Source organism: Penicillium griseofulvum, assembly GCF_001561935.1.
Source record: "Penicillium griseofulvum strain PG3 chromosome Unknown contig_11, whole genome shotgun sequence".
Classification (NCBI taxonomy): Eukaryota; Fungi; Ascomycota; class Eurotiomycetes; order Eurotiales; family Aspergillaceae; genus Penicillium; species Penicillium griseofulvum.
Genome location: NW_024467432.1, coordinates 50,652 through 62,929, shown reverse-complemented (window position 1 = coordinate 62,929; position 12,278 = coordinate 50,652). Strand labels below are relative to the sequence as shown.

Genomic DNA, 12,278 nt, shown 5'->3' with positions numbered 1-12,278 from the left:
GCTTCGGAATATTTTCTATTTAACAATTTTCAAGGCAAACATATGAAAGTCACATTGATAAGCTGATTCATAGTCTAGGCTTAGAGTAATTAGAGACAGTATCGAACTTGTAATACAGATCACAACTTCTCATCACTCGCACGTCCTCCCGCAGCTCGACCAACAGTTTCGCAGAGCTGCGTGAAGTTGGTGATTCTGCAGTTTCCAGTCGACATTGAAATGTGTAAAAACGCATATTTATTTCACCTTAGCATGCATTGGTTGGCCGTCACATGTTCTTGAGTCTTTGCCTCCTTAAAGGGAAATATAAAACTGCTAGTCCCTGACCTTGGGATAACTAATATGTGACTAATGGTAGGTCAGCCTGGGAACTGTCTAAAGTGAGCCAACAGCTCCAAAAAAAAAATAACAACCAAAAAAAAAACTCCGAACGCCTCTCCTGTGTGGGGTCCAATGGCTGTCATATTAATGCAAGCCCCCTCGATATCATCACATTATGGCCAAAATACGATCTGCGGTCTATGCCTTCAAGGGGTGGAATCTCCGTGCCGGAGTCACGTTCCAAGCTTAGTCTCTGAGATCTGCTTTTTACGCTCGCGTATACGGAGTAGAGATCGCGTAGAGTCGATCTTGAGACTAAAATTTACAGTCTGTTTGGTTATGGTTATGTTTCAAAGTTGTCTCCCTTACTCTCTATAGATACAACACCAAAGCCAATCGCACAATGCATATGATTACAATTTACATATATGTACAATCAAAGGGCCAGCCCGTGCGGTCTCTGACTGTTTGCTTGTCTCATATTGATATTACCTACAGACATAAATCAAACTACCCCTAAATATGTATGTAGTCCATTAACTTAAGCTGCTGGCTCACTATTCGCTTGGCTTTTCATATCTTCGTCAGCAAGCTGCATAGCACACAAGGATATCACGTTCTGACAGACTCGTGCCCAAGCAGTGGGGCATGCACGGTCATTCTCCCAAAGAAATTTGCACAAGTATAGCCATTGTGCTGCAGGACCCGTCTGGTTGACAAGAGATCGTCGAAGTGAGGTGTCGTCACATTTACTTTAATCTATTGAATATGGTCGCCGAGGTTGAGAAGCCCGATGCACATCTAGGCACCCGTTTTAGGTAGGAGCTGTGCTATCTCGAGGCTTAGGGTCTGGATCAGCAATGGTCTCTATGATAGACACATGTATGTCTCTGCGTGTGGTATCTTTGTTGTAGGATTATCCCTCGGGTGATATTTCCACTTAAGGATGTTTCTTCGTGTGCGACATGATCTACTCCGTAATCTCCTCGTACAGGAGACCAACGGCTTATTCGTGAGGTAGGATGAGCAATACACTAATCCTTGGATCACTTATGTTGTACTCCGTACTATATCTTAGTTATCCTCGTGGGGGCAATTGCCGACGCAAGACAGGAGAAGAGTGCGAGAGATCTGAGTCGATGTCTTGGAAGATCAATGCTGGTATCCGTGAGTTAGTGGAACCTGCCATTAATAACGAGATCTATACCCCGGTATAACCCGGCAGTCAAAATAATAGGCTAGGAGCTATACCTGTCTGTCATATAGAAAGAACCTCTGTTGGATGTAAGTGGCGTCGAGAGGCTTACTTGCTGGGTCTCTCCTATCTCATGGATATATATTTATAGGCACATAGTAATTGCTGCATAGAAAATCTCATATACATCCACAACCTAGACGACGCTGAGTATGATATCATATTGTTGGGCAATATCAACGACATATACGGAGTACCCACGCAGTATATTGCGATTTCTGGGGTAAGAGCAAATATAGCTAGCACATGATTCAGACAATCCAAATTCTAGCTGTCGGGCCAAATCTTTAGGTTTATGTTGTGTCACCTCGTGGACTTGATTGCTGAGATGCAGTGAGCGGCTGAGGCTGAAATAACACAGTTTTATGCATAGTTAGGGCCGGTACGTGCATTCGGCTGCAAGATCGCGCTCCAAACCTTGGAGATTTTGGTTATGATCTCAATAGAGTTGGTCTATTGCAACTTATGTGATTTGACATGTAGGACTGCTTTTTTTCCAAGTTCTTGATCATGTTTCCTCACCGAGTTTTCTAAGTCTCTATGTTGTACTGATGACCGCTCGTTCATTTGTGGCTTGTTACGCCACGATTAAGATCGTGTAACCATGTTAGTACCAAAGCTACTAGATGTGGCATCTACTGAAATGTTCATTTTTCATTCCTAGGTAGAGCCAATTGAATATGATATTCTCAGCCCCTATCATATATTGTACACAGTCGCCCACACCGCTCTTCCTCTCTTGGGTTTAAGGTATTGCTGAAGATGATGCTTGTCGATTATACTGAGTTAGAAAACTTAATACGTAGTAGTATGAATATAAATAATCCCGTCACTGTTTTTAGGCATTGAATTTAACGCAAGCTCATCCTGGAGATTCGAGTGGGAAGACGGAACCTTGAAATATAGTAAGAACAGGGATTACCCATACATACATACTATGTGGAGGATATTGACAAGCAGTTTAGATAAAAAAAATAAGCCAACATGCATCCATGCATATGTATAATGCAAGCTCAACAATAGGAGCAGCTGAAAAGCGGTGGGCTGGAAACAGGGATAGATGATATACAATATACTATGGAGTACGGAGTACAGTTGTATAGATATTCATAATCTGTCCAAAAAGCAGATTTATAATCCTGGACATCTACGAAGTAGATTTTCCAAAATCGTGGAATCAATATACATACCAGGCTGCCTGCTACAGGGATCTAGTCGGAGAAAGTACGGCGAGTATGAGTACAGGATACCGGACCTTGTATAGTAATTTGCTAGATGGTAACGGTCAACGATACATACACCGTAAGTTTCACATCGATCTAATACGAAAGCCCACTTAGCCTGGGGCATAAAAGAGAACGGCCCAGGAACGCTCGTCGATGGGGCGATATGGGAGCAATGAACAAACAAAGATATGAGCTCCGCGCACATCCCCACCCATCATACTCCACAGTTCATTTCGTCCGAGGTGAGAATCCACATGGACGAAAATCCAGGCTCCATTAATCCTCTTAATCCTCTAAACCCTAAGCCGTCCGGAACAGTCTCCGTGCGATGTATACAACTAGAAAGCCACCAGAAGGCGATGCGGGACGCATACAGCTAGCGGATTGGCTGGCACATTGACGCGCAACGGTCCAGACGGCACTCCATACTTCCTTCCGGGATTATGGGCTAGTCTGCGCCTCTGTTCGCCCTCTTCCATATCCCCGACGCCACCAACAGATTATACATGATAGCTTATGTTACCTGTCGAGCTGTCGAGGGCGAAAGAGCGGCACATCAAATGTGCCGGCAGTACTCCGTACGGGGTACTCCGTATACGCCCTGTAGATACTAACCGGGGTTGGGACGCCATATGCGACGTATTTCTTTGTCACTTGTCCAGGATCTGAGATATTAGATTGGGACGGGCGATTATCGGATCCAGAGAGCCCAGATTCGATCAGGCAGAGCTTGACCCAGAAATTGGACCACATTTTCCTTGCTTTTTTGGCGTACCCAAGGGACTTTGGTTGTGTTCGCGGAAGTGTTTCCGGTCCCAGGGACAAAGACTCGGGTTGCCTTAGTGGAGGATCGTTCGGTCAGGGGCTTGGGGATTTACAATGCGTCTTTTTTTTTTCTTTTCGTGGAGTTTGATGCACCATGTGGTCATAAATCCACTTTATGAAGTATAATGGAGACAGCATTAATTAATTGAATACACTGAGCCGTGTTATATTGGTAAAATGGTAAAAAACACCAAATAGCAACATGGTGTTACAGCTATCTGTTCTGCCTTAAAATCAATAGTTCGATACCCTCCTCAAATGCCGATGGAGGGGCGGCTGTGCCGCAGTTGCAGAGTTAAGTTCGAGTCTAGAATTGGGCTTGAAGGTCACCGTCTCGGGGAATGCACAAAGAATCGTTCAGATCCCCGGCTCGATTTCTCTGTTTAATGTTGCACGTGCTTGAATTGCAATGCGGGACTAAACAGCAATCCCCTGTCAACACCCCTAAAATGAACCTGGCCGTTGCGCAATGAGCAGGGGTTTGGGATTATGTGGGGATGAAAACTAGCCGGGCCTATCGGAAAGACAGCCATGGCAAAATGATCCACGAGGACTAGAACACAGTGGCGACAACAAGGCTATTTTCTTGGCTTTTAGGACGGAATAATGTGGATGTACTCCGTATATATGTTGTATTGCCCACGGGTGATGGATCTGTTGTCTCATAGGGACATTAACTTCGTCCCGCTAAGAGGGGGGGGGAATCAATGGTTTGTTTGTAATGTAAAGTGCTATGGACTCCCCACACTCGCGCCATTTTCCTTGGGACGGGATAAAAGGGGTTTATGACAGGTGTTTGACTGTACCATCATCAGTATGTTGTATAGTGCAGGACGACACGTTGGAGGGATCATCCGCGACGCGATAGAGACGCCTGGTCGCGTTAAGGACAATCTAATATCATAGAGTAGTCCGTACTCCGTACAGTTTATTTTTACCCAAAAGATATATATATCATTAATCTTAGGCCTTATTGAGCAGAATGTTGCATGAAGATGCCTCGGCAACGAAAAGGAAAAAAAAAAAAAAAAAAAAAAAAAAAACAAAAACAGAGAATAGGGGGTGTCACGTGGAGCATTCCTTCACAATCAGAATTTCCATGTTTCTATTCCTGTTCCTCGACTCCGTAGTTAATGATGTATTGGTCTTCAGTTAATCTATTAAGCATTGAAATGGAGAGAGTCTCATTTTTAAAGCTCCACGAGATGAAACAACCCACTGTTGACCTCCACTGTTTCCTGAGATAGCTATTCTCCTCCGTACTACTCGGTACAGCATGGTCTTCTCTACACATAGCACACGACTCTTGATTTACCCGGCTTACCTAGAAGTTGTGAACATGGATCCTGCGTCATTCTGTGAGTATACGGTCTTGAGGTTCGACCAGTTAATTTTTTCAACGGCAATTTTCATTTACAGTTCTTCTAATCAGGAACCTTGACGCTGTTCTATACCGTTTAACCGAAAATGAGAATTCAAAGCCCGGCATCTCTACGGAGTACGAGGATTTACCTATGTCGGCTCACCAGCGGAGCTTTAGCTTTTCGTTCTTTATGACCGAAGAAATGCCTTCACTCCACTTATCACCGCCGATCTTTGCTTGGCTGGAGTATCGGGTTATTATGGATGATTTTATAACATACAACTGTTGTACACAGAAACAAGGCCCGTTAAATTATTATCATACATTCTAGATTTCCCCGAGACTCTTATACTTCGTATCTTGTTTAGCAAGCTTGGGACCTTACATTCCTTCTTCCCCACCTGGGAGGTTTCCCCAAGAGGAGATTCTCCGAGCGATCATCCTTGGGCAATACAGTAATACCTGCTTATGTGCCTGAGATGTGATAGTGATTAGCTTGCAAAACCTCAGTCTGTGCCACTCAAATAATCACCAAATAAACAAGTAACCAAATAAACAAGTATTGCCAGGAAACAAAAAAAAGAAAACTAGAAAACAGTGCTCATGGCCCAAGTCTCTGCAGATTCGAAGTCCTTCGCGCCATTGATTCTGTCTTGTGAACCTACGAATACAGGGGCGAGTTTCTACTCAGTGTCGCGCATATCGGACAATCTGCCCTGTGGTTCGCCCGATTTCGTGGTCGCGGGAAGATTGGGGTAAGCCACTCTTCTCGGAGCGAATCCAACTTTGAAGTTATGGCAGTCGGTGTCAGCTTTGAGTTAGGCAATGATCGTGGGAGACTAGAAAAAGCAAATGGTCCCGTCCAAGGCCCATGACGCTGGGTCGTCATTTCCACTCGATCCGGTTTGTATCCATTTTAGGGAAGTAATCACCATCATAGGGGTATTTGCTTCCCCTTTCCATTTTGGAGTGACTTTGCGAATACGGGAAGATGAAATAGGCATCGCAATTATGTACGTCCCCGGAGAAGTTCTCCAGTACAAAATGTACACGCGCCAGCTCGTTGGCCCAATCGATGCAATTCCATCACACTATGGATACTGTCAGTAATCAAAAAGTACATATTTTGCGGCTATCTCGGAGAACTAGAATATGATTTGATATTACTCCGTAGTAAATACATCGATTCAACTACCTAGTAAATATGTCTATAGCTTTTATCAATTCCTTTTAGGTTGGTGGGTATCTCAATTTATGTAGAATCATGTTAGTAACTGCTACAATAGGTTAATCCCGTCGGGGCTCTTGCGTGAAAGGCTGAAGAATGTATAATCTCTATTCTCTATTCTATATCTACGATCTAGCTAGCTAACAACATGTATGCAGGATAACATGATCGGAAACGGAGGCACGGTATCGGAATCAGAAGCAAATGTGTATGCCAAAATCAGGAAATAAATAGTTCCGTGAACAAAGGAAGTAGTTTATGGATAGAAGAGATGAAGATAATATGGTGGACAAAAGATCCGGAAAGGGAAATCCCCAATCAGTGAGGATTCGGAGGAAATGAAGGGCTTTTAGAAAAAGATGAAGAAATGATCAGCCTACTCAGCCTTCTTCGAAGCCTTAGTTCTCAGCTTCATGAGACCGAATACCAAAGCGTACCCGCTGATGGCGAAGATGACCGAGATACCGATATCTCTCCATCCAGTAGTGTAGCTCAGGATGTTGAGGTTTTTCAGGAAATCACTTCCGTCCGTATATTGACAGACCTTGCAGGCCTTTGTAGCATCAGGGTTGATCAAGTTGATACTGTGGCCAGCGCCGGATATATAATCCGCCAGGTACTCCATGCAGGTCGTGCCGTTGAGCGGCTCAAAGAAAGCGAACTCATCCTCATTGCAGGTGACCTTGGCACCCCAGATGCCGAAGGTCAGCATGCCCGAGACAACGTAGTTGAACGGATTGAGGTAGTACATCCAGTACCGCCAGAACACGTTGAGCTGCATATACGGAACGAAAATACCACAGAACAGGACAAGAGTACTGATGATCAGGGGGTTCACCAGTGCAGCAAAGGTCGGGTTAGGTGAATAGGCGGCGATGAATTGACCAATACCAGTGTAAATGAGCTCGTAGATCAACATCATGAAGAATGTGGCGCCAGATCTGTCCGAGTCATGAGGAAGTCTCCAGACGGGGTAGTACCAACAGGCAAAGTAGAGAACCGCACAGATGCAGAGATATGGAAACTCAGAAACAATCAGTGCGGTGACAAAGGCAACCCATGAGTACATCTTTGACTTCTTCTCACGGGTGTCGTATATATCACGGCGCTGGATGAAGAGAGGTTGGAGTTGGTTGATGACGCCGGGAGCGACGAAGACAAAGTTGAAGATCGTGAACATCTTTAGGTTCAATGCCGACACACTTGGGCCGGGGCGCCAGAAGGAGAAACCATTGAGTAGAGCAGAGATAATGTGAAGGGAGAACTTGTTGTTGACATAGTTGGTGTTGCGGAAAAGGGCGATATTCATCCGCCGAGTGACAATTTTGGTCTGCTCCCAGAGAGGAGTAGAGAATTCGAATCCGTCATCGACTGTTCCGGGGGGGTTGGCAGCTGCTTCCGTAATCATTCTGTCCAGTTCCGTAATCATGCGAGTTTGCTCCGGGGAGTCGAGCCAAATCTGATGCCAGTCCTTGTCCTTAACGGCCTCGATGCCGCCAGTAACAACATCAATCATGAACTCAGCTGCGTTGGCCTCAGTAGGGCACTTGGCCCCATATTGGCCAAAGTATTGCTTAACGCAGGCTGCGTTATCACCAATGTCTCCGAAATATACTGTCTTTCCGCCCTTTGCAAGGAGAAGGAGAGTGTCGAATTGAGCGAAGAGCTGCGCTGAAGGTTGATGAATGGTAACCTATAATGTGACATGTTAGCAATACAATCTTGCAGCTGCTGAATTGAAAAAATCGAAGGCTCACTAAAACAGCTTGACCAACATCAGCCAATTTGCGAAGGAAACGGACGGTGTTATAGGCCGATTGTCCGTCCAAACCTGAGGTGGGCTCGTCTAAGAAGATCAGAATGCTAGGCTTCGACACTAGTTCCACGCCAATTGTGACACGCTTTCTTTGCTCAACGCTGAGTCCATTCCCAATACTACCGATGAGAGTATCCGCTAGGTCATGGAGCTCGAGAAGATCAATAATAGTGTCAACATACTTAAGCTTATCTGCCTTAGAAGTGTGGCGAGACTGGCGAAGGAGAGCAGAGAATTCTAATGCTTCTCTCACAGTTGCGAATGGTTCATGAACATCAAGTTGTTCGCAGTATCCCGCCATTCTCTGGAAAGACACCGGCAGCTCACGCCCATCAACCATAATAGAGCCGTTGATAGTACCGTCTGTCTTTCTCTGAGCAAGTACATCGAGCAGTGTTGTTTTCCCGGCGCCAGAAGATCCCATAAGGGCGCCGAGCATGCCGGGCTTGACCCATCCGTGAATATTATCCAAGAGCACTCGATGACCCGTAGGGGTTTGGACAGTATATGTGAGATTTCTCCAGGTAAAGATTGACGTGTTCTGGGATAGGTTTTGATCATCAACTTGGACGGGCCTATTCATGGTTTCGCGGGTAGCAGTCTTCTCGTTGCGTTGTGCTTCTTCATCTAAGACGGCGGCGTGGTGTTGCTTGAGTTTCTCACGGGGAATGAGAAGAGCAGCACCAGAGCCAGCACCTGCTTTCCAGTAGGATGTAAAAACAATTGTCAGGATGGCAAAGAATCCCCACCAGGCCCAGACGACGCCGAAGTTCCGCCACATTTCAGAGTACTTGTAGTGAAGGGATCCAAGATACTGATCGCCGGTCACATAGTTGGCGCCTGGCAAAGCACCACCAACACCCGCACAAGCTTGGTTCTCAACTCCAACATCCTCGTAACCAGGGCCACTTGGAACTAGGTTTTTACCAACACAAGGGATATGGCGGCCATGGAACTCGTTTGACATAGCAGCTTGGAAGGCATAGGCAAAGGGGTTCGTGTAGTACAGCTCAAGAAACCAGTTCTTCATCTGAGGCTTAGGGATCATATAACCGGCGTACATGACAATGCCTTTGACTGCAGTTCCTGAGATCTTTGACGCAGCTTCGAAGGTACTGAAAGCGGATCCAATAAATCTGAAGAGAGCGGTAATGCACTGAAGATGTAACAGTTAGTCCAGAATCCATCAGCCGCAAGAATGAAATAAATGAAACGACCACTTACCAGAGTTGTCGTGAATAAGATAACCCAGAAGATAAAGAAAGCAGCCGCTGTATGTTTCAGTCCAGACATCCAATAGATCACAACCGAGAAGATAGTGCACTGGAAAAAGAGAACCGGGAAATCGGCCATAATCTGGGCTAAGGAAAACGCAGCTGGGTGGTACATAGCGAAGCCCTTGTGTTTGATCAAAACCGGACGGCCCTTGAAAGATTCAGTGACTTCGGACATTGCAACGATGCAGTTATACAACAGTGAGAAGAAGACAGCACCGCCTTTGGTGAAGAGACCTGCAGAGGTATCTGGCGAGTCATAGAAGCAGGAGCCAGCAATCAAGGCCATCGCACATGACAGAATCTGTTTTATGATAAATGTTGACTTCTCACCCCATAGAATCTGGTACTGTCGCTTGGTACATGCGATGAGCTGAGCCCAAAAGCTGGTAGTCAGACTACTACCCCGAGGCAAGTGGTAAGACTTCTCCCAAGAAACAGATTCTTTGAATGCATTTGTGCGCTCGCGGCTGATTTCGGTGTCAGGATAGTCATATGATGAGACCATACGGTGGTAGGTGCTGGACTTTTGGTATTCAGCCAAAATGGCATCTGCGTTTCTAGGAAATGTGTCCTCACAACCAGATCTAATTCTGCGCTCTGTAGGGACTGTCAACCCAGTGAGGAAGTCGCCTGTCGTTTTATATTAGTTGATATCAGGGTTGTTTGCCAAACGTCGGAAGACTTACCAACGTTTGCTCCATCAGTATAGATAAAGCCTAAATCTTCCATAAAAGGCTTAGCTGCAGCTGCAGGGCCGTAGTAGATCTGCTTTCCTTCGTCAAGAACAAGGACCTTGTCGAAGAGATTGTAAATTCCGTTTCCTGCTTGATATAGCGTCACAATGGTGGAAAGGCCGAGAACATCAGTCATAGCACGAAGAGCCTTTGCCCACTCCAATGCGGTGCTGGCGTCCAAACCACGGGTACTGTTATCCCAGCAGTAAACAGAACCCCTTGTCGCGAGACACTCGATAATAGAGACTCGTTTCCGCTCGCCACCGGATACACCACGGACGAACTCATTTCCAACCTTAGTATCAGCTGTATGGGCAATTCCCATAGACTCTAGAAGGAACTGTTTCGTTTCGGCCGTGTATTCATCGACACTTTGGACTCCATGTGGTAGATGGAAAGGAACCTTGAGTCTAGTTGCAAAGTCCACAGTCTGAGCTACTGTCAAGCGGGGGTAGAAGAGCTCTTCTTCCGTGTTCATCACAATCTGACCAGTGTAGTCTTCAGCTTCCTTGGGAGACATGTTTCCGAAGCGTACTTCGCCATTCACAGTGTGATAACCTTCGCGGCGGTTTGATAGCATCTTGAGCAGCGTGGTGCATCCCGAACCAGGGCGACCCAGCACAAGTAGCATTTCTCCGGGCTTGACGCATCCATGGCTGTCGGACAGGATCGATTTAAGTGGTGGCTTTCGGCGAAAATCCTTAATCAACTGAGGGACGTTTAATTGCGAGATCATGTTTTCGTTGACGGCGGCTTCGGCAGCAAGAACATCGACAGTTAGGCCTTGCCATGTAACACCTAGCTCGCGCCTCTTGAATCCGGCCGCTTCGTCACGTTCTGCATTCCGGATCACCTGCGGCGTCATGCTCCACTCTGCAGTCTTCTTGGCGGGCAGGCAAGTACCAGCATTGTCAACAGTCAGAGTCTCGGCACTCTTTGCTTCGTGGATATTGGCCTGGGGTATATGTAGAGTCTCCATGCTAGTGAAATCGTGAGTGTTGAGCTTGTGGATAGGTGCGTCGCCGATATTTTGAGTATCCTGTTCGTATTCATTGTGGTACTCGCTGTGCAGCGAGGCATCATGGAGGCCTGAATGCTGCTCCATAGTACGAGGCTTTGAAACGGTGGGGATTGGCCAAAGGGAGTAAAATTTAATTATTTCTAGAACAAGTTATTTGGACTGGGAGGACTCGCATATTTATCCTACAAGACTCCTCAAAAGGGGCGAGTCATTATACATGCCGACTCCAGATCCGAAGGATAAGAGATCTCATATCTGGCATTGAACAGTGGCCGATTATTGGCTGAAACAATATTATACTACGGGTCTGTTCATTATTCTTGCTAATGCACTGGCTACACCTATTGTTTCACCCCTATCAATAGATTCATAGATCCACAGGGACCTGGAAAGCCCGGCACACAGGCCGAATTCCATGGTGGAACCCGCTTTAGGCAAATCTTGGATCGAATGGACTCTTCGGGCCTCATTCAATCACTATTCAACAAGGTAACCACTGGTAGCCGGAGAGATACCCGATCCATCCGACTTTTATTATACATCAATATATGAGGCTTTTAGGGCTTCACTGTACAAAGTATTATGTTTTGCTTCGGTTAACTAAAGCCCTATGTAGGAATCAATCGTTCCCACTTCTCGTCTTAGAGTGGGTTACTGTCTGCTGCAAATTTCCGGTGATACTATCGATATGAGGGACTACCGTATTAGCGGGTTTATGTTTGTATGATTCTGAATGAAATTCAAGTTGTTAGACACTCGAAGTTCCTCGAAGAATCGTTAACTTGTCTGGATCAACAAATGCTGAGGCCCAGATGCATTCTATGGATAATCCCGATAACGGGTTCCCTGACGATCCCGATCTACCCGGGTCTTATCTAGCCGACTTCTTAGCCGACCAGACCGGTCCTATGTCTTCCCAATTAGGAAATACGCGCCTTCGTTTCAAACCAGGAAATTTGCGACTGTTTACCTTGCGCTTAAAAATATTCTCTTTGATATTTCGTTCAAGAATCAACACTCGCTCTGTATAGTATTCTGCTACAAATCGAACCTTTAGACTCGAATTGGACACACTAGGTAAGGTACAGACCTCTGATCTGGTTGTTAGTGAGAAGTGAGGTCCCGCAGCGGGGTTACCTATGTAGCCTTGCGCTGTGCCGGTAGCCGTGCTTCGGACAGCAGTGTACATATGAGCCATACTCATATTAGTCA

At 45.9% G+C, this 12,278-nt stretch overlaps 1 protein-coding gene across 1 annotated transcript; it reads right to left on the bottom strand.

Moving 5' to 3' along the window:
* Positions 1 to 6,594: 6,594 nt before the first annotated feature.
* On the bottom strand, positions 6,595 to 11,150 carry PGRI_085420 (CDR ABC transporter; the record flags this gene model as incomplete). The annotated part of the gene is made up of 4 exons (XM_040796256.1): positions 6,595 to 7,911; positions 7,976 to 9,190; positions 9,259 to 9,941; positions 9,998 to 11,150. 4 exons carry the CDS (start codon positions 11,148 to 11,150, stop codon positions 6,595 to 6,597), a joined length of 4,368 nt encoding a protein of 1,455 aa, XP_040650794.1.
* Positions 11,151 to 12,278: the final 1,128 nt, after the last annotated feature.